This window comes from Notothenia coriiceps, unplaced genomic scaffold (assembly GCF_000735185.1).
Source record: "Notothenia coriiceps isolate Sejong01 unplaced genomic scaffold, NC01 NC01_scaffold00037246, whole genome shotgun sequence".
Lineage (NCBI taxonomy): Eukaryota > Metazoa > Chordata > Actinopteri > Perciformes > Nototheniidae > Notothenia > Notothenia coriiceps.
The window spans coordinates 12,265,274-12,292,239 of record NW_011369947.1 but is presented as its reverse complement, the minus strand read 5'-3'; the positions used below and the strand labels follow the sequence as shown (position 1 = coordinate 12,292,239).

Genomic DNA, 26,966 nt, shown 5'->3' with positions numbered 1-26,966 from the left:
GCATCTTTGTAATTAAAAACATTTATAATTTCATATTCCAGCTATTCCTCAAAAAACATGTTTTGGATATCATGCCATTCAAAATTTTAATTTACATTTTAAGAAATTGTAGTTTTTGTGGGTCAAAAATGACTCGCATGCTGTTTCTATGGAATCCTATGGGAAAACATTTTTTTTCTAAATGTAAAAAAAATGTCTAAAATGATAAATAGTGAAAAATTAAATATAAAATATTTCTATTGTGAACCAAAATATAATACTAAATATTATACAAGTGATTTTTCTTAACCAAAATGACAAAAATGGCATAAAAACACATATTATTCTAATACGGGTCCTTTTTGACCCACTTATGGAAGAGTGTAGGGTTCAGTCACTCGTGCATCTAAGGGTTAACATATGCCGTTATCTTTTTCATTTTGTAAATGTCCATTGTATCTGGAATTAACCGTCTTCAACACTTTTCAATAATAGAGAATACATCTGCTGTCACTTCTGATTCTCTCTGTGAACACGTATTTTAGTTTGTTGGAACAGAATACTATAATAGAGGTGCTGTTTTGACACATATATAGCTTCATATCCTTTTAATGAGTTTGTTACTGTTGAATTTGTAGGAGGGGTAACCATCATGATAGTAACAGCTACTGAGAACCAGAATAAACAAACGTCTTTGTGTAACAGGAGTGGGATGATTGCATGACTATAAAGATAATTACTTACGGTCTTAAAATGCTGCATGGTTACATTTTTGTTTTATTGCATTCCTCATCATGTTTTCATATCCAACGAGCATATTATTCATTTCATATTTAATGAGGAGGCTAAATAGATGTTTTGGGACCATGTTCCACTTAAGATCTGCTTAGCTGCCTAATATCACAACCACTGAAGGGGTATCACAGTCTTCAGTGCAGACCCTATCCCTGTTTCTATGGCAACAGCGAACAGAGAGGCTTCTTGTCATCATTGCGTGGGCGTGTTGAACCGATTTCTTCTTACATTTTGGTGGTGAGCTCAAAAATTAAGCTCATGATTCATTTCAGCTCATGTGCCCCACGACTGAAGGCATCTCCTCCCTCTGGGGAGCGACCCCCCCGGGGACAAAGACGCCTTATTAACTCCCCCCCCTGTGTTCAAACTGCCCGATCTACCATTTGCTTTCTGCGCTTCATCCCCTCGTTCAGTCCGAGAGCATGTCAGAGCTTTGGCGGCTGAATAGGATTTTGTTGGCTTTCAAAAAACGGCTGCCCGCTTCCTACCCTCTGAAGAAAAAGGGAAGTGTGTTGGCTGCACTCGGAGCTGCTCTGGCATGTATATGATCAATGTCACCCCAAGTGAGAAATCAAGAGAGGGCGGAGACGTTGTGAGGAAAGCTAATCTGACGGGCCGAGGCACCCAGACACACACACTGCAAACAGACACATTTCAATATGTGTATCCTATTAAAGGGATGTACACAGGCAGGCAGGAGGCCCCAGAATGATTAAACACTTCACAATCTATCTTAGGGACTACAGGAGGAAGGAGAGGTAATGTATTTTTATTTTGCTAAGGGGAAATGTTCCTCTTATCAAATGTCATACATCCATTACATTACATGTTAGACGTTTTATCCAAAGCGACTTACATACTCAATACTGTGGAAAATCACCACAGGAGCAATTTGGGGTGAAGTGTCTCAGGGACACAACGACATGCTGACTGCAGTGGGGTTTGAACCTGCCCTGTTCCGAACACCTACACACAACCCACTGCGCCACATCCCCTCTCAGGAATAATTTAACAGCCCATGATGACGGCTTTTGTGCTCGTAAAATGCTCACGAATGTGAATTTATGACGTACAATTATAATAAAGGAAATGCGGAGCAGAATAATCCTGTGTATGTTTCAATACTTGATTCGCCACAATCGAGCACTTTAGTCTGCAGCATGACAGAAGGCAAAACACCTATTACGTACATCGTTTTTGAAAAATAAGAAAAATAATAATAATTGTATTGTGTTTGCTATTTGTTTTGAAATGGCTAATTCCAGTGCTAATGTGTGCTTTGTCAGCTTTTTAGAAAACTTAATTATGACTTTTGGAGATTATTCCATTTTAAATTCTTTAGGATTTGCCTATGTAGTTATCTGTGGTCAAACTAAATTTCAGTGATGCAGAAATTAATATAATTTAGGTTGGGGAAGCTCTTACATTTCAAGACTCAAATCCAAACATCTCTACAGTCCCTTACAGTGAGTCCTATGTATATTCAGTAGACATCAGACCTTTGATAATGTAAAGGAAAAAGCTTTCCTAGATTGGGGCGTGCCATCCATTATCTCACATCCTCTGTCTAAAACATCGGTGCCACTAAAAGTAAAGAAACATTAAAATTGCAGACATATAATGTAAACTCAGACAACCTGCGAGTAGATTACTGTGGCTGGGGAATATTTTAGGTAAGTGAAACCAAATCGATCCCTGTTTTCCAGCAGTGAGGTTTTCCTGTGAGACCTGGAGTGGATACGGTGGCAGCTCTTAGGCTGAATCTGAGACAAACAGTCGGGCAGAAACAGGCAAGATAAGGGCCAACCCAGGAAATGACCTAAAGCTCTAATTGTGTCTCAGTGGAAAAAGTACAGTCCTGTGAGTGGGCTAGTTTCTAAACACCCACATGACGGAGATGTATCACAATGCTGTTACAGAGTCTACAGTAAAGGTCTCTGGGCTCCGACTGATTTATCTGTTGCATAATAACTCTGCTTGAAACAACATAGGATGCCATATGCCAACACCGTATGGTTCCATGCAATTACTGCAGGCCTCAAAGCCTTCTGTGTCATTTGCCAAAGTAGCAATTTAGATTAGCATGTAAAACTGAAAAAATCAGGTAAACATTTCTGTAAACATTTTTGACAGATCTAGCAACGTTGAATCAAAGAAGGGGGAAAGAAATACAAACAATCAGACAAATCAGACTGGAGATACAATTTAAAGTGAGAACACCACACATCACTATTTGGCAAGTGCTGAGTAACTATAACCCACACAGAAAGAAGAACAAAACTCAGCAAATTGACATATATAGTTCCCAGTTCTCTTTTAATCAACATGAACACTAACACGCTTTGATCAAAAAAGGTCTGTAGAATAAAGAACATCAAAATCAAGATAGTGGTGGGTGTTGTTTTAAAAGTCAAAGTTTGAAACTGAAACTGAGGTTCTCTGTTTGGGGTATATTTATTCATTTGTTCCTTCTGTCTTCCATATAATATGATGGGCTTGTTTACAACGTGTACAATAACTGTCTTTCTTTGTGATGCTACATTGTTACCAGATAAAAAAATTAACAGGGTGAGAAAATCATTATAATTATGACAAAGAAAGTTGAAAAATACCGAGTTCGAAGACGGGTATATTCCAAAGTAGGGGAGTAGGAACTTGCTTTACTTTTCGGTGTTTGCCTGATGATTAACGCATACTAACTAATAATATAATCCACCCATATTTTTTCTGGTTTAGCTAAATATATGACCGTTAAAAAGTGACCACAAAGACAAGTCTCATGGCTCACAGTGACAGATATTTCTGATCGGTATGGTGAGGACCTACCCTGATGAAGATCAGCGCACTGGAGTCTCCCACTTTGTACTTCCCCTCCGACACCTTGATCATAGGAAACTGAGCTGGACAGGAACAACGACCCAGAATCTCACGCACCTGAGGAGGACAAAAGAAAATCAGTTTAACACACACAGCAGACAAATATGACACACACTCACTCATTCGACGGGGGATCTGACAGTGCTCCCTTCCTGTACTCCGGATCAGTTTAGTCACACATATCTGGGCCTGTGTGTCAACAACACAATAACAGTGTTTTACAGAGTGAGAAATGAGCAGTCTCTGTGGCTTGAGTGTATGAGAGTGGATGTTTTGTGCGTCATCATCCTTCAAACCTTTCTCTCCAAGCACCCACTGGGTGTTAGCTAGCCCCGCCCCGCTCTCTCTCACCACATTAAAAGCCTTCATCTCATCCCTCCAGAACACTTTGGTTCTTTACTTCACCGCAAAAGGTCACAAAAGCACCAAAATACATATGTGGACATGCTAATGTAGGCTCTCCCTCTCTGGGGCTGTTACATGATGTTCTGGTTGTGACATCATAAGCCGAGGAGGGAAGGCGCTCAGAGCCCAGTCTGGTGCTGATGATGTCAGCAGGCCGCGCTGCCAGCTGGGTTTTGAATCGAGAGAGTCAGTGCTCTGGCTGTGGTCAGGGGTGCTTATTAGGCACACACACAACTGCAGGGTGGAGCCAGATCCGCCTGTGTTGCACAGGCTCAGGCTCTCACAGGATTGGACAACTTTGATGTTTTTCTTGGCGTGTCTCTCAGACAAAGGCGTATGAGCACTTGTCGAGCCGGAGGGAGAGAAAGTAAAGCTGCAAAGCGGATAGAGGAAAGCACAAGAAGAGAGGATAAATAACCATTATTTTGTGTGTACGGGCGGCCATTACCACGGGGAGGGGAATATATTCTATTGATATTTAAGTGATCAAATGATATGTTAGAGGAAAATGTGAGCTCCCAGCCTTATCTGCTGTGTGCAGGGCTGGAGGCACATGGTCTGCATGTATTGTGTGGATGAGCATGGTGGCCTATAACACCTACATTATCGTGTATTCAGAAGATTACAGAGTCACCTTGTTATTTCCTTTAAACAGCACCCCTCGTTCTTCCCCATGCTGATTAAAGAGGGAGGAACCAGCGTTAAGCCCCTCACCTGCCTCTCTGTTCTCCCTCTTTGTTGTCTCTCAGCCGTTATTCTCCGCCGAGCACTCGCTGACCGGCCCTAAATGTTTCTCTTTCTTTGTTTTGCTTACATTTTCTACATCTGCTTGCTCAGTCTCTTTCTCTCCGCTCTTTCACTCAGTCAGTAGGTGGACGAGCTATGTTTGGAAAAACCCCGGCCAGTGACTTAATGGAAAGATTGCTATGGCAACAGACACACACATAGCCTTACCCTTCCCATTTCGACTGTACTCCTTTTTTTCATTCTCGCTATAGTAAAGCCTTTTCTCTCACTTCCAAAAAAACCTCCCCCAGAGCCGTTCAGCTGAGGTCATTGTTTCCTCCAGAGAGAAGGTGAAGGACTCGTGTGTCTCATAGCAAACACTGAGCAGGATGTGCAGTCCAACCATGAAGGGATTTAATAATAACATAATCAATAGCAGCACTGGCATTTGAAATATTTACTTTGCGGAGCCTTTGACATGAAATGTGTACACTTCCCATGTGTTCTCTGTATCAACAATGGATACAGTAAGACACACTGAAACCAAAACACACACACACACACACACACACACACACACACCAAAGTGAGATAGGAGGGGAGGAGGGAGACAAGGTCACACGGGAAGCATGCGGAAGTGGCGCTGTAACACTGCGAAAAAAATTGAAGGATGAATTATGGATGCATTTTTGGTCACAAGAGAGATGCATTCAGCTAGAGCTGCAGATGTTTGAGCAGGAAAAGAAAGGAAATACGACACAATCCACGGTGCGCCCCTAATCTGAGACTCTGCCGTATCTATCTTGAGATAGGAATGTGGAGATGTTTTAGCCTGGAAGCACTTTGGTTATAAATCGAGATTCCCTTTGAATGGAGCAGCCGGGTTTGGTCTTTAAGTTGTTACATGTGGAAGAACATACAGTGCATATTGCGTTAATGATCCCCCTGCTCACATCCCATCATATCTGCTCAGTGTGAGTCAACACATTCCTTTCCTTCCTGACCTGCAAACATCTGAAGAGCCATTCAAGGAAGAGACTGAGGGCTGGGCAAGCCCTTGGGATGAGGAGAGGAAATGGGAGGGGGAGATAAAAATGTTGGGTTTTATTTCCCATTGTCTTGACTGATTTTGAGATGTGGACTTACATGCCACACTATAACAGCATCAGAACAGAGGCTTGTAAAAGGTTGCCAATATGCACTCTTAAAAGAAGATTTGCTTGAATGATAGGAGTTTAAAGGTTGTTATTATTTGAACACACAAATTGTAGTTCTTGTTTTAGTTTTCTTGTTTTGGGTTTACAGGCTGGGATACATTTCATAAATATACTCCAAGAAGCCTCACATTCATTTACATGTCTGTTCTCCTCGTGAGTCAGCAAACAAAGTGCGACCGCACAGTTTGCACTCATCAAACAAAGGTGTGCCGGCCTGCGGTAACAGGCTTCTTTTTATGATTGTCATGCAATGGATAAGTATTGGCAAACTCCAACAATAAAAACTAAACATCAAAACACCTCACTCCGAAGGAATTAACGCGAGGGTGTTTCCAGGATGAGACTCCTGTGTTGCCTGAGAGACAACTGCAGGTTTTGCGATGAAATACAAATCGTCTTTTAAAAGGAAATTGGGAGGATTTGGCGCTTGGTGCATCCAAGGCGAATTCCATAAATAAGAACAAGCCTCTTCTCTTGGATTATCTTGTTAGCCTGAGGATCTCCTGTCATGACTGGAAACTTCCCAAGATAACACACCCTCACCATCAGATAAGCAAATAGAGACAAGAAAACACTGTGGGCGCCTGCCTGGTAGGAGAGAGAGTTTCTGAAACTTGAGGGGTTATTGCTTCACCACTAAGCATTCCTAAAGCCTGTGATCGCACACTGAAACAGACACATACTGTATCAGACTATACCCTTAAATTAAAACCCTGTCCTGATATCCTGCATGAAAGACTCATCTGTGAACAACCACGCAACATCTAATGAACATTGAAAAAAACCAGATGATCTCTTTAAGCAACCTGGGGGGTGCAGCGAGGCGGCAAAATGAGTCCTGATTATGGTGGACCTGTAGCCTGTGGGGACAAACTGTAGAGAACATGGACATATGTATTTACAGACTGTTAGCATGCTGGTTCAACAGGCCAAACAAGGAGAGATGAGACAGATTAATGCCTCAGGATCAGGCGTGTCGGTTATCGCCAGAAACCTTCCCCTGCGAGACCAGGCAGAATATTACAAAACAGAATGCATTAGAGCAACATTTTTAGAAATATGTTGCCTTCTTTCCAGCTGAGAGTTAGATCAGAAGATCGATAACACCCCGATACCAAGAGAAGACACAGAGGAGACAGCTAGCCTGGCTCTGTCCAAAAAAAACCCAGCCTGTCAGCGTTAAATATTTCTTTATCTGTTCAAAATCAATACATTATATGTTTAATAATCTATGGTGTGTGTTTAATCAGGGTGAAAAATGACATCATTCTGGCCTCATCCTCCTCTTCAAGTCAAACCATTCCCTGTAAATTGATCCCTGTCTCCTGGCCACATGACAAACTGCCCTATGGGGTGCAGGGAGGTTACATGAATCTAATGGACATCAAGGACTGAGAGGCGCATAACTCTATTATTCATCTGCTCCAGTCAGACCGCAGTGTAATCACCCGGCACAGGAAGTTAAATATCAGCCAGCGTCTAAGTCATGTGTGGGTTTGTTTTGATGAGGCTCAGAAACACTCAACACTTCTCCTGGTGACGGTCGAGGTTAGAGAGATGGATGCCTCCTCGCTCTCTTCCCATCCTGACAGTCTCCACCTGAGACCCGCATGAGGGGGCTGCAGGCAGGGGCAGAAAATAACCAGACCAACCCACACAGACAAAAGCCTGTTCGGATAAACACAATATTAAATGATAATCGCGCAAAACGATCAGGAGAGAGAATCAAATGCAAAGCAAAAACGACTTAGAGTGGGCAGTATCTAAGCAGAGTCAGCTGTTTCCCACATAACGGGAAATAACGATGAGGAGTGAGATCTGGTGTTCAGTGTTTCCGAGCAAAGCCTATACACTGAACAAAATCAAACCTTGACTTTAGTTAAATGTATTATTTCAACAGATTTCACATAACTGTATTAGGTTAGTTGAAAGCAATGATATGAAGGTTAAGGTCCTTGTATATAGACTCGTATTGCACTGTTCCACTTAAAAAACTTTTTTTTCTTTTTGTATTACCTTTCATATAGTATATTTTAATATTGGTTAATATTGTCTGCTTATCTGTATTGTTGTGTTGCATTGTTGGAGAAGCCTGTGACCTAAGATTTTCAACGACATAATTACTCTGTAGCTATGTTAGTTTGACAATAAAGAACCTTGAACCTTGAACCTTGAACATTGAACCTAATATTATTGCTTTCAACTAGCCTAATAGAGTTATGTGAAATGTGTTGGCACAATAAGATAAGATAAGATATATACTTTATTGATCCCAATTTGGGATTTGTTTTCATCAAAGCAGCATGTAAACATGTAAGTCATTGCACACAATGTGAAGATGAAAAGGAGTATGAAATAAAAACCAATAAACATAAAATATAAACGTATGATATTATTAACATTGAGTGTGCAATAAATAGCTAATTCAATTAATATCACTGTACAAGGAGCTGTGTGAGGACACTTTATAGAGATATTTGAATGTAAAAGTGTCCAGTTATCAAAGCAACATAAGAAACTGTGAGCTATAAGAAGCTGTGAGATAATACATTTAATTACAGTTTCAGTTTTTCCAGAGGGTAAAATGAAAAAACCCTCTCCAATATTAAACCCCTAAAAACATGAGTGCATGTAACCCAGGAGGGAGGAACAGTGAAGGATGCCATGCTGCCTCAGCAAAGCGTACTCATGTGGCCCAACGCAGAGCACGGTGACCTACTTTTCTCTCTCACTCTAACTCCCCTCTCTACTGTAGCTCTCCCTCCCAGAGTCACATCATCCCAGTCAGGTTTAACAGAGTGTACAGTGAAGTCACTCTAGGCACACTATCTGTTGTCTACTCTTCTTTTTTTTATTCCCTGAATGCATGAATTGGACCATGAGGTTAATGGAGCAGCCTGGCATAATACACACATTTCCCCTCTTTATTACCCCCCCCCCCTTTGCCCTGCTGGTGTCTCCATCCCAAGTCTTTGATTGAGTCGTCAGCCTTTGATTGCCTCGCTGTCAACAGTGGCCCTCTATTCATATGTCCCCTTTCAATGCCACCAACAAGACATACTGTTGTGCTGTTTGCTTTATCATCTCTGGCGGAGACACGTGTGGGGGATGGGAATGATGGCTCGCACATATATGACCTAAACACGGGCTGAATGTTGAAGCCTGGGGTGGGAAGAGATATGAAGCAGTTCATATGACGAGCAAGAAAAAGGATGAAGGATGTGAGTGAAGGAAGGCTGTGAAGCTCCAATGGCCTGTTGTTTATTAGCTCCAATATTGTATTGTATAGATGCTTATGCATGCAGTAAATATGTCAACAATCATAGTGTGCATTAAGGGGTCAGTTAGTCGAATTTCAATGATCACATGTATGTCACCTTGTATAGCTGTGTCTGTGCCCAGGGCCTAATTACAAGACCTACAAAATATTCTTTCAGTCATTTGTGTTGGTAGATGACTTAGTTTCTTTACATTATAATGCCTGCAGCATATAGGAAAATACATATCCAATCAAGTCATAATCCCTGTCTAGTGGTGATATGGAAAATCTCCCTAATGCAAAGGATAAACTTGATGTGGACATATAGCAAAGTGACCCAGCTGCTGTCTCAACTGCCACCATTGAGATAGTAATATGAACACCTCCAGGAGTGGGAAAAAAACATCTATCATGACTCAATCCATGATGAAGGAAATGAGCGGCCGGTCACTTCCTCAATTTATCCGTGGAAAACCATCCCGCGGTGATATGAGTAATAATAACACGTATTGGCAGATCAGTGGAAGACTGTGTGGGTGAGTGTTTACATAATGTCGTGTTTTAACCAGGATAGACTACAGCTTCCTTATTAAATACCTAGTGTGGCAAGCAGATAGTTGACGTGACAAATCAACTGTTTGCATTAGGTGTTTAATGAGTCACTTTACTGTTACATAAGCAGAGGGTAATGATGACAAATCATGCAATATTTGTGACACATTTTGACTGTGTTTATTGAATGGCCATGTCCTAATAGGGACTTGCACTTAAAATAACCCTGCTGCCTGTAGTCAGACTGTTACGATACACACTGTAATCCTATTATAATTACACTTGTATTGTCTTGATGAAGTAAGCAAGAAGATTACCTTGATCATCCAGGTACCAAAACAACTTAGAAAAGAAGATACATTTGCTTTAATCTCATTAAGACTCTCTGAGCTGCACAAGAAACTAATGGCAAACTTTTTGAAGATGGTACACAAGAATTAGTCGAGCTATGCAACTCCGAAATCTGATTAATGCATTACTATGAATACTTTGCGTTCTTGCTGATCGTAGGAAGATGCTTTCCCTAACCATCTGTTTCCTCACATTCAGGATTTTGTAAAGAAAACTAAGGCTGCTGTGCACATTTTAGTTAATGGTAATCAAATGATGACATTTTCTTTAATGATAATATGGGTTAAAAATAGAGAGCCAGTTGATAAACAGGTTGAACAAATATGTATATTATATTAAAAATTAAATCATGAATTGTCAACACATTTTCTACAGAGAAAATCAGTTATCAACTATCCTTGATATGTAATCTGCTTGGTTGCTGCAGGAACCAAGCGTCTGATTGAAATGTATTGAAATCTCTGTCTGCTTGACGGAGGGCAGTGGACTCACAGTCTGGTGTCACAGCTGTGGACCAATACTACTAAGCCCTTTACCTTTCTTACCCTCCCTCCCTGTCAGAAACGTATGAGTACTAGCAATGAGGTTCCTATAACCCAATGCTAATCTCCTTTAAGACAGAAATACAAAGAAAGAGGTTCTGCAGGATGAACTTGTGACTAATGAGACAGAGCAATAGAGAGGTATTGTGTCTTGAGGCAAGAAATTAGCTGATTGGGCAGATGTTTATAAAATAATTTAAAGAAAACTGGACTGGAGGTACTTCCGTAGTCAGTATTACCTGCAGTAGATGTTGGCTGGCTTGCCCCAGTTTAGAGAAACAGACAGGAGCAATGTACTGCTGTGGACTGGGGCAGCTGCAAAACGTAGTAAAACCACATGAAATATCCAAATCAGTTACCATGTTGTCCGAGAGCCTCTTCTGACCAGGAACTAAAGCTGTTATCTATACCCTCTCTTGAAAGTCACCAGAATCAACTGACAAAAACATGATACCTCCCTTCCTCAATTAGTTAGTTTCTGACTTTGGTGTTAGCTTGGATTCCCCAGCGCCATACAATAAAAACAACAAGCTGTTTTAGTTAGCTAGAATATGTTTAGCTGCTGCAGCAGTACAATACTTTGCTCCCACCCCAGTACTCTTTTTCTCCAAACTGTGGTCGTGCTGTCCACCATCGACTAATAATAATACTGTAGTAACTCAATAGTAACACACTGACTATGGTTAAGTACCTCATACAAACCTACTTCACGAAAACCAAACTATCCCTTTAAGAAGTGTGCAGCGAAATATGCCTTGGCCTATAAAAGACAAATGGGCCACAAACAGCTGAAGCCATTCGATGGGATGTGTTGGAACAACCACGCCTGTACTATTTTGATATTGCTTCCTCTCATCTCAGTACCTCTGTGGTTTCTCGTTTGAAGAGCCTCATGTTGCTGATGTGGGCTGTTCTGCGCAGCTTGCATGTTAGCAATATTCTCATGTTGACAGGGTCGATGGTAGAGATTGAATTCACCAGACACATGATGACTGGGAACGCCATTACCCAAATCTGTCAAGTCAAACGTTTCTGTCGGTCACTGTCTGACTGCTGAGGGATGTGACAGTGGGAGTGACAGAAAAGCAGACACAGGCATACGCTCTGTGATTTTCTGTCTTAAAAATGCAGCTGCCTGGTTTAATCCTCAGTCATATGAGTGTTGGGACTCAGACAGTCTGGAATACGAACAGCGCACATCCTCCTCCACATGCTCTCCTATTTCTGTCTGCGGAGGTCACACTGAAGCCGCTGTGCTCGGCTGCCTGAGACAGTGTGAGTGTGACTGTCCCCACCCTCCCTCTCCGCTGTCCCTCACAGCTTTGGTGCCAAAGACAGACATTGTTCTCTCCATCAACATGAAAATATCAACTTCTCCCCCACATGTTACCACTGGTCTGTCGGCCTGCTCATTAGCTTTACCCTGACAAGACATTTTCTTCTCTAATGTGAAGTGTCAGGCGCCCTGGCAAAGGTCAGCCAGTTCAGCAGGACACATGACAAGAGCTCGATAGAATAGGAAATGTATTAACTACAAACTGCCAAAAGGGACATTTCTAGTGGTGATGAAAAAGAAGCTGCAGAAGCAGGACACGATTAGGAATCTTCCTTCGCCGGCAGGATATGGTATTGATTCTTCTTGATGGACAGGCTAAATGAAAGAGGCCGAAGATGATTGTGGACATTTGAGTGGAAATGTTCTTCAAGAATGCAGGAGAAATGTGACAGAGGTGACCTGTGACCTTTCAGATAAGAAGCTAATAATTTGGGTGTCAAACACACGCCGACCCTACAGGTGCAGCAGGAATTTACCAGCACAGTTCAGAACAAAGTTACGATGCACACCCATACCGCAGGGAATCTATAAGGCGCCTTCCTTCTTCGTAGCACTGATGTGATATTTTCTGAGAGGCTGCTTCACTTTTGACACTTTTGTGTTTTACTGTTGGAGAACTTGGTCTTCTATCTGATGCCTCATTATGTCAACACCACACAAAACACATCGGCTGAAACCTACTTCTGACTGAATCTTTAGTGGGCTACTATTTCACACGAGGTGATAATTGAATGGTCAGGAAATTAAGCTGTCAGATCATCAAATTATCTAAGAGGACTTTCATGATTCATAATGTAGTTATTATTCATACATTTTATGAAGGCAACTATTCAGGATAATTAAACCAGGTAATACCATACTGAGGCTTGTGTTTTTATCTTTTCAACTTACCAACTCATCCAAGTTTCTCATGTCACACAGCACCCTCTTCTGCGGCCAGATGATGGGCTCTGGCTCCGGCTCCTCTTCTTGCTCCACACTCAGACTGCTACTCTGACTGCTCTCCTTCCGACTGAAGCACCTGCTGGGCGGGCTCTGCTCAGCCGGCTCCTCGACATCGATCCGCAGGCTCTCCTGGTCCCGGATCTCCTCCTCGATCTCCTCCTCCAGCTGGATCAACATGGGGGCCAACATGCCGAACTTGGCCCCGCGTCGCGCCACCTCGAGCAGACACAGAACAAAATTCTTCTCGTTGCATCTCTCCACCAGGTCGTTGGTCTCAAACATGAGGACGTCCTTGATCCAGAGCTCCTGCCTGCACCAGCTGATGAAGTTGGACACGTTATCCCGCGCCACAAACGAGCCGGCGACCACATTGCGTGACTGGAAGCCCACATCTTTGGAGGGCAGCTTCATGGAGTGAGCAGCCTCCGGGTACTCCAGCTGGAAATCCTGCGCGGCGCGGTTCACGTTGTTGGCGTGCCGACACAGAGCACAGCCGGTCCCCAGCCCCTCCATGAAGGAATCTGCAGAGATATCCAGATCATAGAGGGTGTTCAGCCATTCCGCCAGATCCTCCTTCATGGCGTACAGGTACTCCTCGCTGGATTTAAAAGGCCGGATACTCTTGGAGGCGGCGGACTGGATGTTGCTCTGATCAGCCATATTGTCGAATTACGCAGCCTATCAATAAAGTCTACTTGACAATTCCCGATTGTCTCATTGCACAGCTCCAACGCCTTCATCCGCAAATATAGCGAATTAACCGTGTTGACGCACCCATGCCGATTTGCATGTGTGGTTTCTTATGGGAGCTCCTTGGACCCAGGCTTTGTGTTGTCAGAGGCATATCGGGATGCGGACTAGCCGTGGCGCATGGATGCGTTTTCCGGATGTCTGGGAAACCCGTTTCCTTTAAAGAGCGCATTGCCGTGTCCCGGGACGCCGATACACACCCATGCGACGACCTGTTAATCCTCCCGCTGAACGGAGGCTCCTCTCACTCGCAGAAATCCACGTGTCACCATGTCTGTGTGTGAGGCGGTCAGAGAGCTCCTCTTCGATGAAATCACGGAGCAGCACTGAGTCCACAGCTCATCTTCCCAGCAAATGGGCCCGCCTCTTGCGCTGAATATGTTGACCTGCTGTAGCTTAGACCAGCAGAGCGACTCGGTGGCACATCCCATTATGAGGGATCAACGCTCGACAGAGGAAACTTAACCCCATGTTTCCCAAGTCAGGAAACACTGTGTAAACGGGGATAGAAGCTGGATACCTTATATAGCTACTAGAGTGAATCTATAACAGAGCTGGGAGAAGTACTCTTGTACATGAGTGTAGGAATGTGTTATAATACATGTCCTGCAATCAAATGTTACTCAAGTACAAGTAGCTACCAAGGTATCAGCATGTTAGTAAAAGTACTCATCAAGCATATTGTCCCCAATTCAGAACAATATATTAAATGCTTTGATTATAATAATACTCCAGTTGTAACTAAAGTCTTATTTAAGTGTTGATTATATTTCTCATCATTAGACACAATCTGCCAAGTAACTAAAAGTATTTGATAAATGTAATGGAGTAAAAATACACTTTTTTAGGTGTAGAAGCCCTGCTGACAAAAACAGTTTAGATCAATTTAGCTGGTCAGGTTTGTTAGTATAGCAAGAACAGCCTGGCCAGCATTTCCAGCCTGGTAAACCAACTAAACCAGCCTAACACCAGCTAAAACCAGCAACCATATTAAGCTGGTCTATGCTGATATTTTCAGCAGGGAGTACAAAGGAGCAAAAAATTGAAAAAAGTGTCTCAAAATTGTGCCAAAATACAGTACTTGAGTAAATCTACTTAGTTACTTTACACCACTGCAGACTCATTTATATAGCTACTGCTGAGTTAATCTATAACAATAGGCTACAGCTGTTTTATTTGTTCAACATGTGTCTGAATCTGCAAAGTTACAAGTGTCAAATGAATGTAGAAGAGCACTTTTAGTAGAGCACAATACTGTCAGGGGTATTTATTTATTCAACCTCATGGTCGTTTTTCATTCATGGGTTCATCTTGCACCGGATATTAAGGCTCTTTTCCTAAGTAAGAATATATATTTGTTATCAGTTTTTATTCCGAATAACACAAAAACAGGCTTCATAGTCTCAATAATGATGTCTCTGTGTGAAGTGCTAAAGGCCAATAAAGCTTGGCATCATGAGACCAACTCTGATTAGTGCAAGAATTACCCTTCAAACGGTTCAGAACATCATCTGAACAATGATTAAAGCAGATATGATAGTTACAACCTTGTCTAAAACTATAGGTTTTATAAAGAATGTGTGATTAGTCGTTTTAAGAAGGCACGGCACAAACAGAGCTGGTAAACTCTGAAACAGCAGGAGGTTGGGGATTACAAAGAGAGATAGTGAGAGATATACAGTAGACAGACAGCATCAGTCAACAGTTAAGTAGGCTGTACAAAGAGCACAAGACAAAGTAGTTAATTCAATAGCACATGATCTTCTGTGTGCATGATGAAAAAGTGTCACATACTGGTCCAGATAACAGAGCTGCTGTTAGTGCTAATACTGTTCAATCAGGGAAAGATTGATCTGATTATCTAATTAAAAAGACAGAACAAGAATGACCATGCCTTTTCGAAATATTGCCTATACTAATGGTTTAAAGCTCAGTTTAGGGTTGGAAACGGGGGTCCAACTTGGGTGAAAGAGACCTGCTTTTCAGGTTTTAATGGTATGTTAACATTTTTGAAAAACAGAAAGAAACTTGCCCTGGTCTCAAGACAGTCTGCTATCTGCGTGTAAACCTTAGAGACAAAACTTGAAGCACATAATTAGACTATGTATTCTGGGGGTTATTTTATTACAAACTAAGTTAAAGGTTTTCTGATGCTGTTTCAAACTTGTCCATATGTAATTACAATCGTCTACATGTGCCCTTATTTTGAAAGCAGTTGGGACACACAGAAACCCTTATTTTCATCTTGAGTTCAACTCTTGAACTCTATGTGAATAACCCTGGAGTTCATATATTTTTAAACGTCCTTTAAAAGTTTCATTTCCGCTTTAACAATCTTTTTGAGAGGCTCACGTTCCCTCCAAATGTGTGATTGTTTGAATTTTAGCGAAGCCCACTGCCAAGAAGGAGGGCTTGTTTTCATTTAAAAAAGAGGGATGTGTCTGTTTAAAAGAGGGAGAGAGAAAGAAAGGAAGGGGCGGAAAATAAAGAGAGAGAAAAAAGAGGGAGAAGAGAGGCAGGGAGGGAGAAGGTGGGGGTTGATGACATCATCTTCTGGGGCAGAATGAATCAGCTTTTCTGTCAGTAAAGAGAGAGAGAGAGAGAATTCGGCACTCTATTAATCCACACGCACAACGGGCCTCAGCAAATGAGAAGTACTTTAGTCAGCTGTGACAAAGTTCCCCACAATTAAGAGGGCTTTAAAAAAATAAAACCCAATAAACATGAGCCTTATTGTATCATGTCAAAAACAACATTATGTAAAACCACTTGTGATGTACGGAGCTGTGAGCGGCAAGAGGGTTTCGTTAGAAAATGACCCAACGGCTATTTATAATGAAGGGAAAAGTTCAAAGGTAAAGCTACTGCAAGAATACTTTCTCACAGGATTATTTTAAGAGAATCCTACAAGCAGGATTATCCAGTGGTTACATAGGTGTATGAAAAGAAAACAAAGAGCAGTAGGATGGCTTTAACAGTCATATGTTTCCCAGATGTTAAAAGTATGCTCCCAAGATTTACATCTGTGATTAATAACAGCATTCAATTCAATTTCCTTATAAGGGATACTGCTCTAACACTAATGAGACCCAAACCTGGCTACAGTTAAAATGGGAAACTGAGTAAAAAGAGTAAAAACATTCAAAGCATTTGTCTCTGGTTCAAAGCTGTTGCTAGCATGAGTTATGGCTTAAGTGCAGTGTAAGGTCATTGGAGGAAGCAAACATGTACTGACAGAGTTACTTAAAGCAGAAAGCAAAGACTCATTCAGAAAAGGGTTTCTGGTGGGACCAAGGAGACCGCATCGTTGATTTGAGGTAAGAGGACCCAGGCTCCAACAATGTCATGAGTCACAACTGCAGCAGTTCAGACTGAAACCTTAGTGCTGCCCCCTGCTGGCAGGAAGAGAAACTGCTGCAGCCCCTTCCAGACATGCAGAACATCTACAGAAATGAGAAGTACAGCTTCTAAAAGAACTATACTTGTAAAATGCAAGAAAATAGAAAATACCATAATATATACCCTTATATATATTTGTTCTTCAGGGTTTGTATTTAAATTGCTGAAATGTCTCAGGTTACTTGACCAAGGCATGTACATAGCCTTGCAAGTGGATTTTATTGAGGCAACCTAAAACCTTTGGAACGAATCTCATGCAGTCATGGGACTGCTTTTTGTAATATCTCAAAATCATAAAAACTTGGATCGGTAACTCCTACACACCATCTTCAGTATCTTTTAATTAAAAAAAAAAAAAACTACATTAATAAAACCGCTTTCAAGATCTTCCTGCAAAACGTGTTTTACATCTTGTAAAGTTGAGTAAATCCCACAACTCAAAACATGAAATTGGTAAAATTTTATTTCCCAAATTTGTCATAATACAATTGCCAGTTATGGGAAAGGGGAAGCAATTATTTTTGGACGAATGAAAAACAGCATTTTACTACACAATGTCAAATCTAAAGGGCATATTAAAAAAAAAAGCAAAAAACAAAAACATGCACAGAACAATGTGGCATAAAATGGGTAAACTAAAAAAAAAAAAAGTGGAAACAGGAGTTGAATAAAACTGCACAGGTTGTATGAAAAGCAGTTATTTAACCATTAAAATATGGAATCATAAATAAAAAAAACTTCCACAGGAGGAACAGTCAAGAAGTTTTTCTTCAGTAGGGCCGCTCTCTGCGCTCCTGGCGATGGTCCCTAAAAAAGAACAGAGAGATAGTGAGGGTCAGTCGTGTGTACGCACCACTATTACACTCAGTTTGCATTCATTGGGCTGGAACTACACTATGGGAAGAGCAATACATCGGTTTGGTTGAGGAACTTCAAACCTACCTCATATCCATCTTGCCGCCTGGTGGGCCGCCCATTCCTCGTCCTCTCCCCCGATCCATCCGGTCCATAGGGGGTCCTCCACGCCCCGCCCCACGGAAACCTCCTCGATCCATCCCCCCTCGTCCTCTGAATCCCCCACGGTCACCTCCCCAACCTCCACGGAAACCGCCGGGCCCTCCAGCTCCTGCGGGCCCTCCGCGGTCCATCCCTCGGCCGCCACGCATCCCCATCCCACCTCTGCCTCTGTCACCGCCGGGGGGGAATGGAGGGCCGCCGCCGCCTGAGGGATACACCCCTTTGTGCAACACCGGCTTGAGGGATACACCCCTTTGTGTAACACCGTCTTGAGGGATACCCCCCTTTGTGGGCTTTGCATTGGTTACATTCCATCCGCCAGGCAAAGTTCTGGTTTCCACAACCGCTAGAAACACAGACCATCAAATATATTACAAACTAATCTTTGGTACAAAGAAGGCACCCGAGATGAGACTGCACCCTGAGGGAATACGTACGGGTTTGGGCACTCCCAGTCTCCAGCTCTCTGCTGCATGTTCCCTCCGGTGGGTCCCCCTCGGCCCATACCACGAGGACCGCCACGGGGCATGAACCCACCACGGTCTCCTCCGCGGCCCATCATGCCTGAGAGGAAGATTCACCATTTAGTTTTAAAATCATATGAACCCATTTGTTATTTCTTTATATTTTTATGATGACTAATGACAAATTCCCAAAGAAGGACAGCTTTTCTATGCGGCAGGATTCAACAGTGACAGCCCTATAGTTAACATGCTCTCAAAAATGCCAAACCCTAACACACACTTCTGACACTTACCTCCACGACCCATCATGCCGTCTCTCATGGGCATGCCACCCCTCATACCACCCATCATGGGCTTACGGCGCGCCATGGACACCTTGAGCCTGCGGCCTTGGAACTCCTTTCCTACAATTTAAGATAAAGTAGTTAAGACACAAGTATTCATTTATTTTGTCCAGGTTGATAAAACATACCAGGGTTGATCATACATACCATCAAAATGCTCCACAGCTGCTTTGGCACAGGATGGCTCCTCATAGGACAGGGTGGCGTCTCCCTTGGGCTTCCCTGAGTCCTTGTCGGTGTAAATGTTAATGGCAGGCTGGCCAAGTCTGCGGTTAATCTGAACAAAGGGGGAAAATGTATTGAATTTAGTAAGCACATTAGTTTAGCCAACAGCAAGACTGAGTAAAGTGAAGAACGTTTCTTACCCTGATTGGGCCAACATGTTTGAAGAATTCGGCCATCTCCTCCAGGACAGCCTTCTCGGTCAATCCTGTGATGTAGATTGTGCTGTTCTCAGAGTCATCCTGCTCCTCAGGGCGTCCTACACATAGAAAATGAAAACATTGAGTAAAAGTAATACGTCTGCTACTTCAAGACGTGGTATTCACAATATAAGAATGTATTGAGGATCTAGTGAAACTCACCCATTTCACGCTCGTCACTCATTGGTCCTGTAGTCCATCAGTTGCGGAAGAGAGAGACAGAGGGAAAAGTCAGTGTGTGAATCTGAAGCTCAGTGTACAACACCTGAGGAGCACTACAGCAGATTACCCAGACACTCCCTTATAAACGCTGCCAGCCATACTGGGAAGTTGCAAATGGCACCTTATGGTACACCACAAATCCCTCAAGTGGTAAATTGAAAAAAAGAACCTCATACCCTTTGTCAGTTAAGTGTGTCATTTGAAAAGCCTAATAAGACCAGTAAAAAATCCCTCAAAAAAAAAACCAGGAGATCGACTCATGTGATTTGTTAAAAGCAGTAACACACATTTGAGTGGAATTGTTTCCATTAACCTGTCAAAAACTCTTTGTCAAACTGTAAGCAGTGACTGATATAATACCAAGTACCCCAGTGAAAATGGTCTCAGGCAATGAAAAACAAATACCAAATATTTTCAGATTTGTTGGTGTAAATAAATTTGTATACCACAATGTAAGACACATCAATACTCGGTGCATTTTTGCTCAAAAAGTTTATGGCTTTGAAAGGTCTAACCAGTGTAATACGCGTTAACTTACCACCGGGCTTACTGAAGCCACCTCTGTCTCCAGCGCTGCTAGGGGAATAAATGGAGATATGAAGGCGACTTCCCTTTTACAGCCACTTCCATGGCTCGAGCAAAGTGGCTTGATTGAGGGAGTAATCAAAACATGCTAACTAACCCAACAGCAACTAAAAAACTCCCCGAAATTACAAATACACAAATGAATCGAGAGGATAAGAAAATTAACTACGTGTCATTATTTAGCTAGCTGAGAACAACTTGACAGTTTAGTTGTGGATACATATGTGCAAAAATATGAATAAACATTTACTGCCTTTTATCAAATGTGACAACCCAAACATTTGTACACAGGTAGACAATATTTCAGATGCATTGATGGTATAAAAAGATGTACCCAGAAACAAAACTCTCAGATAACATTTCTTAAAAAGTTACATCCGACTGATTTGTATAAGTGTATCAAATTGACACAATGCATCTGAAATTTCACAAGATACAAGGTGATTATATTCACCAGGTAACAAAGCAAATAAAATACAATTATACAAGAAAAAAAACTCCAACAAATAAATGTTTACAATGTTCCAGGGTTACGTGAAATAAAAAACAAAGACGGTCAGGTGAAAAACGCCACCATGCTTATAAAAACGCCACCATCCTGAGTTCTTGAAAAAAGGCAGACCCCGAATCTTTGTTTTAGCTCCCTCCTGCCGTTTAAGCTGGCGGTCTGTACAGAACACACTTTTTAGAGAATGGGTGGTTTTAAATGGCTCACTGTTACCTGTACGGTATAAATGTGACAAAGCATGTTAAAAAGTGTTCAAAGGAATGTGATCAAACATTTGTATTCCAAACCACAAAAACAATTTCAAACATTTCAAAATGACAAAATGTGCCCACACCCCCCCTGAACATGAATATACCTGTGCAAAGCTAACGTAAAAATGGAACTATGAACTCATCTTAATGTTAGTGTATTTAGGGCTGTAATCCTATTTATGAAATGTGTTGAGCTATTTTTATTTTTTTATTAAGTCTACTTTGCAGAGTTTTCTGATTAAGAGACCCTATAAAATAACCTGAGAAGTGTAAAAACGTTGTCTGTGTGCAAATGTGTATTAGCTGGGCCAAAACCAGAATATAGAAAGTCATGCAGAACCCTATACTTTAGAAAGGAGTACCAGAAGGTACATAGGTCATTTTGTATCGACACCTGCAAAAACCACCGATTATTCTCATGCCATTGGTCCGACCTTTTATCTTTTAAGTTCTGAAAAAAGTTTCCCCCAAAGAAATTAAACTTGTCATAATGAGAGATGGATTGCTCTGATATTTTGGGAACACAATAATGTAGCTTTTCATTTTTTCACCTTACAAAGCTGATAACCAATCCAAACCAACACATGTAGACTCTAGCCTCCGTACATTAACACCCTTGTCCTCTCTTTGAAATCCTTTGAACTCTTTTTCAGAGTTCAGGTTGGGTACACAGCTACTGAGCATATCAGTCAAAGTGAAACTAATTGTTCCAATGCCTAATCCACTTCAAGAGCAAATTGAAGTGCCGGCGCAATGATTGACCCGGCGCAATGTGTCCAAGACCAACTCAATTTAGTTCTAAGTGTCACCGTCTTGAGGGAAACACCCCTTTGTGCAACACAGTCTTGAGGGATACACCCCTTTGTGCGACACAGTCTTGAGGGATACACCCCTTTGTGCAACACCGTCTTGAGGGATACACCCCTTTGTGCGACACCGTCTTGAGGGATACACCCCTTTGTGCGACACCGGCTTGAGGGATACACCCCTTTGTGCAACACCGTCTTGAGGGATACCCCCCTTTCTGCGACACCACCTTGAGGGATACACCCCTTTCTGCGACACACCCCTTTGTGCGATGCAAAAAAAAGTACATGACACCTGGACAGCAGTTCTTTAGATCAGACTGGACCACACTACACCAACACTCCATTGATTGACTGTATCCGCACAAAGACAGTGGACAAAGAAAGTACGTCTGTATAAACAGCTTTGGTAAGCATTGCGTATCCCCTCTTGTAACATCACAAGACTAGTTGTATTCCTCCAGATGTGTAAGGAGGTGTGACACTTCAACTTTATGAATGAGGTAGAAGATTGTAGCAATTGTTTTTACCTCAATGCAAATGTAAAGTTATCACGGATGACATTTTAGCATGAATGGATATTGAGAAGTGGACCACAAAAACATTTAAGAGATTCAGGAACTTTAGCGTCAACTGATAAATACCTATCTTTTATGACCAGTGTTGGAGCTACATGCTGAAAATTTAGAAAACTAGGAAAAGTTTTCTTAATTTTAGTTCTCTTTGTAGGGTGCAATCTATGACTGCATTAGCAGTTTTGACTTGTGTATGGTTCACAGATCCAATCTCTCTCTGTATTCCTTTATCGACCCAGTCAATTGAGGTGAAATGCTTATTGCCAGCCTTGCAAAACCCAACCATAAGCGTACGACACCAGCAAATGTATTTGTAAATGAAAAGGGAAAAACCTTAGGCAGGAGGCATATTCACCCAAACAGCACTTTTAAATGCAACCGAACATACTGCATGAGGCCCATGTCTATTTGTAACTCCTCAAAATAAATGTTATGCAACGGCATTGCAGTCACAGTAATTGGGGGTGGCAGGAGTACCTATATCTTTAAAGATATATTTGGGGTGGGGGGCTGGTACCATGAGCAATGCCTTTTCCAGGAACAACCTTGCATTCTTCTTGTAGCATTTGTGAGTGTGTCAGTCTTTAGGGTAGAACGCACCCTCGTGTGAAACTAGTTTAAAGGGGGCTGATAGTGAGACCGTGTTTAATTTGTTCGTAAAAGGAAACCCATTAGAATATTGATAGTGTGTGAATAAGATGAAATGTTTTGTATATGGTTCTATCACATTCCCTGACCAATAATATGCGATTTTTAAAGTTATCCTAAACACTTTATTGGATCATAATCTAATGACTATGATATACGCTGCTCCAACTAAATGTTTATGCACAGGTTTCACATTTAAATAAAAGACCAACCCTTTTCTTACCTTTGAATTAGTTAGAGACAGGGCTGAGAGATACCGAGTGAGCAAAGCTACAATTACAGTACATGTTTACAAAAATGTCCCAAATTGGGATCAATAAAGTACTATCTTATCTTGGCATAAACTACAATTCCAATATTTGACCTCAGAAATGAGGAAACCCATGATTTATTATCATTAACTTCTGGTAAATCATGATTGCCTTTTTTTTTTAAATAAGAGGGTAAAATTATGTGCAAATTATACTAGATTAAATCAAATGGGACAGGCATTGTCTCAGCCCTGCCCTAATTGGCCACTGGACCTGTAGAAACAAAATAATAATGTCAAGTTAGGTGCTAATGAGAGACACTTACCCCATGCCTCCACGACCCATGCCGCCACGCCCACGATGCATCATTCCACCTCGATCAAAGCCATCCCTGCTCGGGCCCCGTTCCCCTGACCCTGGGTACCTCGAAGACTCAGAGCCAGAGTAACTAGAACCTCCACTCTGGCCCTCCTGTCTGTAGTTATCTACAAAAAAAGAAACAGGAATGCATCAAACTGTGTTCACAAGGCCATTAAACTGAACTGAATTTTTGAAGATTTGACAACCACAGCCAAAGCAGAGCTTACTGTAATGATTAGACTGGTTATAACTGGGAGGTCCACCTTGCTGGCTGTACTGGTTGGCCGGGGGCTGGCCGTAGGAACCCGAAGTCTGGGGAGGGTAAGCAGGAGGAGCTTGCTGCTGCGGGGTCTGCTGCTGGTAGCCGGCCTGCTGCTGGCCGTAGCTCGCCTGCTGGGCCTGGTAGCCTGCCTGCTGCTGCCCATATGCTGCGGGCGTGGAGTAGCTGCTTTGGTTGTAACTGGCAGGCTGGCTGCTAGCATTGTAACTGATAGACAAACAAAGACAGAGCATTCATTGAAATCATGAGCATGTTCGTGTGGAATTAGTTTTTTTAAATTGGTTCCCAGCTGAGGGGTACATACCTCTGTGGTGCAGTGGGAGCAGCCTGCTGGCCATAACCAGGGTAGGCAGACTGGGCAGTATACCCTGGCTGAGAGCCGTAAGACTGGGAGGCAGCAGGGGCAGCAGCCGCTGGAGTACTGTCATAACCACTGGCTCCATAACCCTGGGTTGACTGGGAGTATGTGTGCGTGGTAGACTGGGCAGCAGGATACCCAGCTGTGGGGACAGAAATAGTAAAAACCAAAGGTGATTTCATTGCATGTTTGAAGGCATTACATATATAAAAGGAGTTAGTCAACTGAAATGTAACAAGTTTGTAAAAACTGATTTGGACAGCCAGACTGAAGGACATCTGTTTCAAACCAAAAGGTAAATTACAATGAAAAGGACTTGCATTTAATGACTTGCAATGTAGTCTTCTGATGGGCAGACAAGTCGAAATGGCTCAAAAATCAAATTTTGACCACAAGTGAGCGTGCGGTGTAATCAATTTTACAAATACTGTCATTTATTTGGCTAGTATAAACACTATGAAACCATGAGTTAGGGTATTTGTCAACTAGAAATGATTCTAGTATATATATATATTAAAAACATTCCTTAATATGCTTGAGGCAAAATTAGTCAAATGCTCCTATTTTAACAACTGACCTGAAGCAGGCTGGGCATATGAAGAACCATACTGTGTCTGCTGTTGCTGAGTGTAGCCTGCAGCAGCAGGGGTTGTCTGGGTGTAGCTCGCATCAGCAGCCGCAGGTTGGGCATAGGATCCATAACCCTGTTGACCATAGCTCTGCTGAAAATTACATGTTAAATCATTTTAAAAAAAAAGAAGCTATTATTGAATTCCCAAATGTTGCAAGCATGCGTTGCGCTATGATTAATATTGGTATATTAAATTAAAATAAATAGTCTGTCTTTAAATAATCTAAAATGAAACATTGCCATCACAGTAAATCAGTAGCCCTGCACCAAGAAAAAAAAACAGGCTCGGCTGTTGAATCTCACCTGAGCAGACTGTCCATAGGTCTGAGAGGGCTGGGCAGCATAAGAGGCATACCTATAAAACACAAACACGGTTATAGAATCCCATTCACCTGGTGGTTGAGCACTATTTTTATTATTTTTCTGAAATTATATTCGCAGCAATACACCCACATGTTTCTATTATACATATTGATGCAATAATGTGTTTATCACACCTGGTAAAAGATACAGCACTTTTTTTTATTACTTTGTACGCTGCAGTGTAGCTTGTGGTTTAAGTGTTGATTATATTTCATATCATTAGTCCAATGTGGTTTAAGTGTTGATTATATTTCATATCATTAGTCCAAATCTGTAAAGTAACTAAAAAAAGGTATAACATAAATGTCGTGGAGTAAAAGTAAACCATGTGTACCAATTGTAGTGGGGTAGAAGTACATAGTGGCAAAGTACTTAAGTACTGTGCTTAGCCTACTTCACATCACGGCACACACAAACGCATTTAAAAATATCACATTCATTCAAATTAAAGCGTTAATTGAAAACTTACCCCTGCTGTGCAGTGGTCTGGCTGTAGGTGCTGTAATCTGCTAAAGAAACAGATACATGTTGGTTAGTTTAGCCTATAAACAAAACGTTAATTGCGCGCGAGTTGAGAGAAGCTAATGCTAGCAGCACGCGACACTGACCCGTTGCTAGGTCGCCATTCATTTACGCAGATGAAACTCGGTCAAACCATTCAATAAAGGACGATGAGTAAAAGCTAACTATTGCAACGAGGAGTACTCGGCATATGCATCGAAAATCTATTCGATGAATTTAGTAATCTGGTGTTAATCATCAAGCTAAGAGTGCAGACACAACAAATGGAAAACACCGCAAGCTAAAATGACTAGGCCTTGTGCAGCTAGCTAAACCCAGACGATATTTCAACTGATATAAGCCGAACAGAATATTAATGCTGGCACATTCTGTTTTAAATAACGCAGAACCTCAAAATTAGTTAAGTTTAATACCCGCAATTCGTCAAAAAGCTGTATAAAAGATCACAATTAGTAACTCACCCGGAGCCGACGCCATTTTAGTGTGCTTGGTTCAAGACGACTGGGAAAACTCTGGCTGCTGCTGGGCTGCTGGAGAAACGTTCTTCTCTTCGCAGGAAACACGAACTCTCGCGAGATGTATGAGCGTGAACAGACGTCCCTGAATAAACCCTCTCCAGGTTTTTTTTAATGACATGAAACTATAGAATTTCTACGGAGCCCCTAAAGGGACATGGAAAAAAAAAAAAAAAAAAAGAGAGAGAAAAAAAAAAGTCAGGATAACGGGTTAGTATCTCGTGCGCACGAGATACTTTCTCGTTATCCTGACTTTTTTTTGGGGAGAAAGTTACCGGTGCGCCAAGGAGGAAGTGAAGCGCACAGGACACAACCATTTCATTGCAGACTGTTATGTTTACGTGGGGAAATGACAGTGCATTATTTGAGATATATTTCGTACTCAGACTTCACTTTAAGGACATTTCGGCCAGGGGTGTGTGGTCACTCCAGGAGGCAGCGGGACCGGGACGTGTAACTCAGAGAAGAGCAGCACCAGCGCTCAAAGAGCTTTTACGCACCGCCTTCTGTGTTTACCTTCATTGAACAGCTATAAAGAGTGACCACAGGCCGTTTTAACCACACACACCTCTACACACACACCGAACTGCCCGATTACTCCCCCTTTTATTAGTTTTATGAAGGAGATCGCCGGTCATCAGGACGCATGATGGGCGGACTGGGACTAAAAATCAGCCCGGGAATTTCACCCTGCCCAGCCGACGGGGGGGC

The 26,966-nt window shown here is 42.0% G+C and overlaps 2 protein-coding genes across 2 annotated transcripts; both read right to left on the bottom strand.

Annotated features, from left to right (window-relative positions):
* Positions 1–3,558: 3,558 nt before the first annotated feature.
* On the bottom strand, positions 3,559–14,143 carry gas2l1 (growth arrest-specific 2 like 1). Its single transcript, XM_010795609.1, has 2 exons — positions 12,931–14,143; positions 3,559–3,708 (listed from the first exon to the last, which is right to left on the bottom strand). The coding sequence occupies exons 1-2, from the start codon at positions 13,642–13,644 to the stop codon at positions 3,559–3,561; spliced, it is 864 nt and encodes a 287-aa protein (XP_010793911.1). The 5' UTR covers positions 13,645–14,143.
* A 3,435-nt stretch (positions 14,144–17,578) lies between these two features.
* On the bottom strand, positions 17,579–26,274 carry ewsr1b (EWS RNA-binding protein 1b). Its single transcript, XM_010794806.1, has 16 exons — positions 26,202–26,274; positions 25,688–25,727; positions 25,159–25,210; positions 24,802–24,946; positions 24,171–24,366; positions 23,814–24,073; positions 23,552–23,711; positions 20,141–20,178; positions 19,543–19,569; positions 19,324–19,439; positions 19,106–19,235; positions 18,908–19,018; positions 18,588–18,714; positions 18,399–18,496; positions 18,076–18,355; positions 17,579–17,940 (listed from the first exon to the last, which is right to left on the bottom strand). Exons 1-16 carry the CDS (start codon positions 26,215–26,217, stop codon positions 17,904–17,906), a joined length of 1,833 nt encoding a protein of 610 aa, XP_010793108.1. The 5' UTR covers positions 26,218–26,274; the 3' UTR covers positions 17,579–17,903.
* Between the last annotated feature and the right edge of the window lie 692 nt (positions 26,275–26,966).

Bases quoted from the DNA above. Each gene is read 5' to 3' on its own strand.
- gas2l1 (XM_010795609.1), bottom strand. From the start codon at position 13,644: ATGGCTGATCAGAGCAACATCCAGTCCGCCGCCTCCAAGAGTATCCGG. The intron at 3,709-12,930 runs GTAAGTTGAAAA...TGTCCTCCTCAG, and splicing joins TGAGAAACTTGGATGAGTTG to GTGCGTGAGATTCTGGGTCG.
- ewsr1b (XM_010794806.1), bottom strand. The intron at 24,947-25,158 runs GTGAGATTCAAC...TGTAATTTTCAG, and splicing joins CCTATGGACAGTCTGCTCAG to CAGAGCTATGGTCAACAGGG. The intron at 23,712-23,813 runs GTAAGCTCTGCT...CTTTTTTTGTAG, and splicing joins TAACCAGTCTAATCATTACA to ATAACTACAGACAGGAGGGC.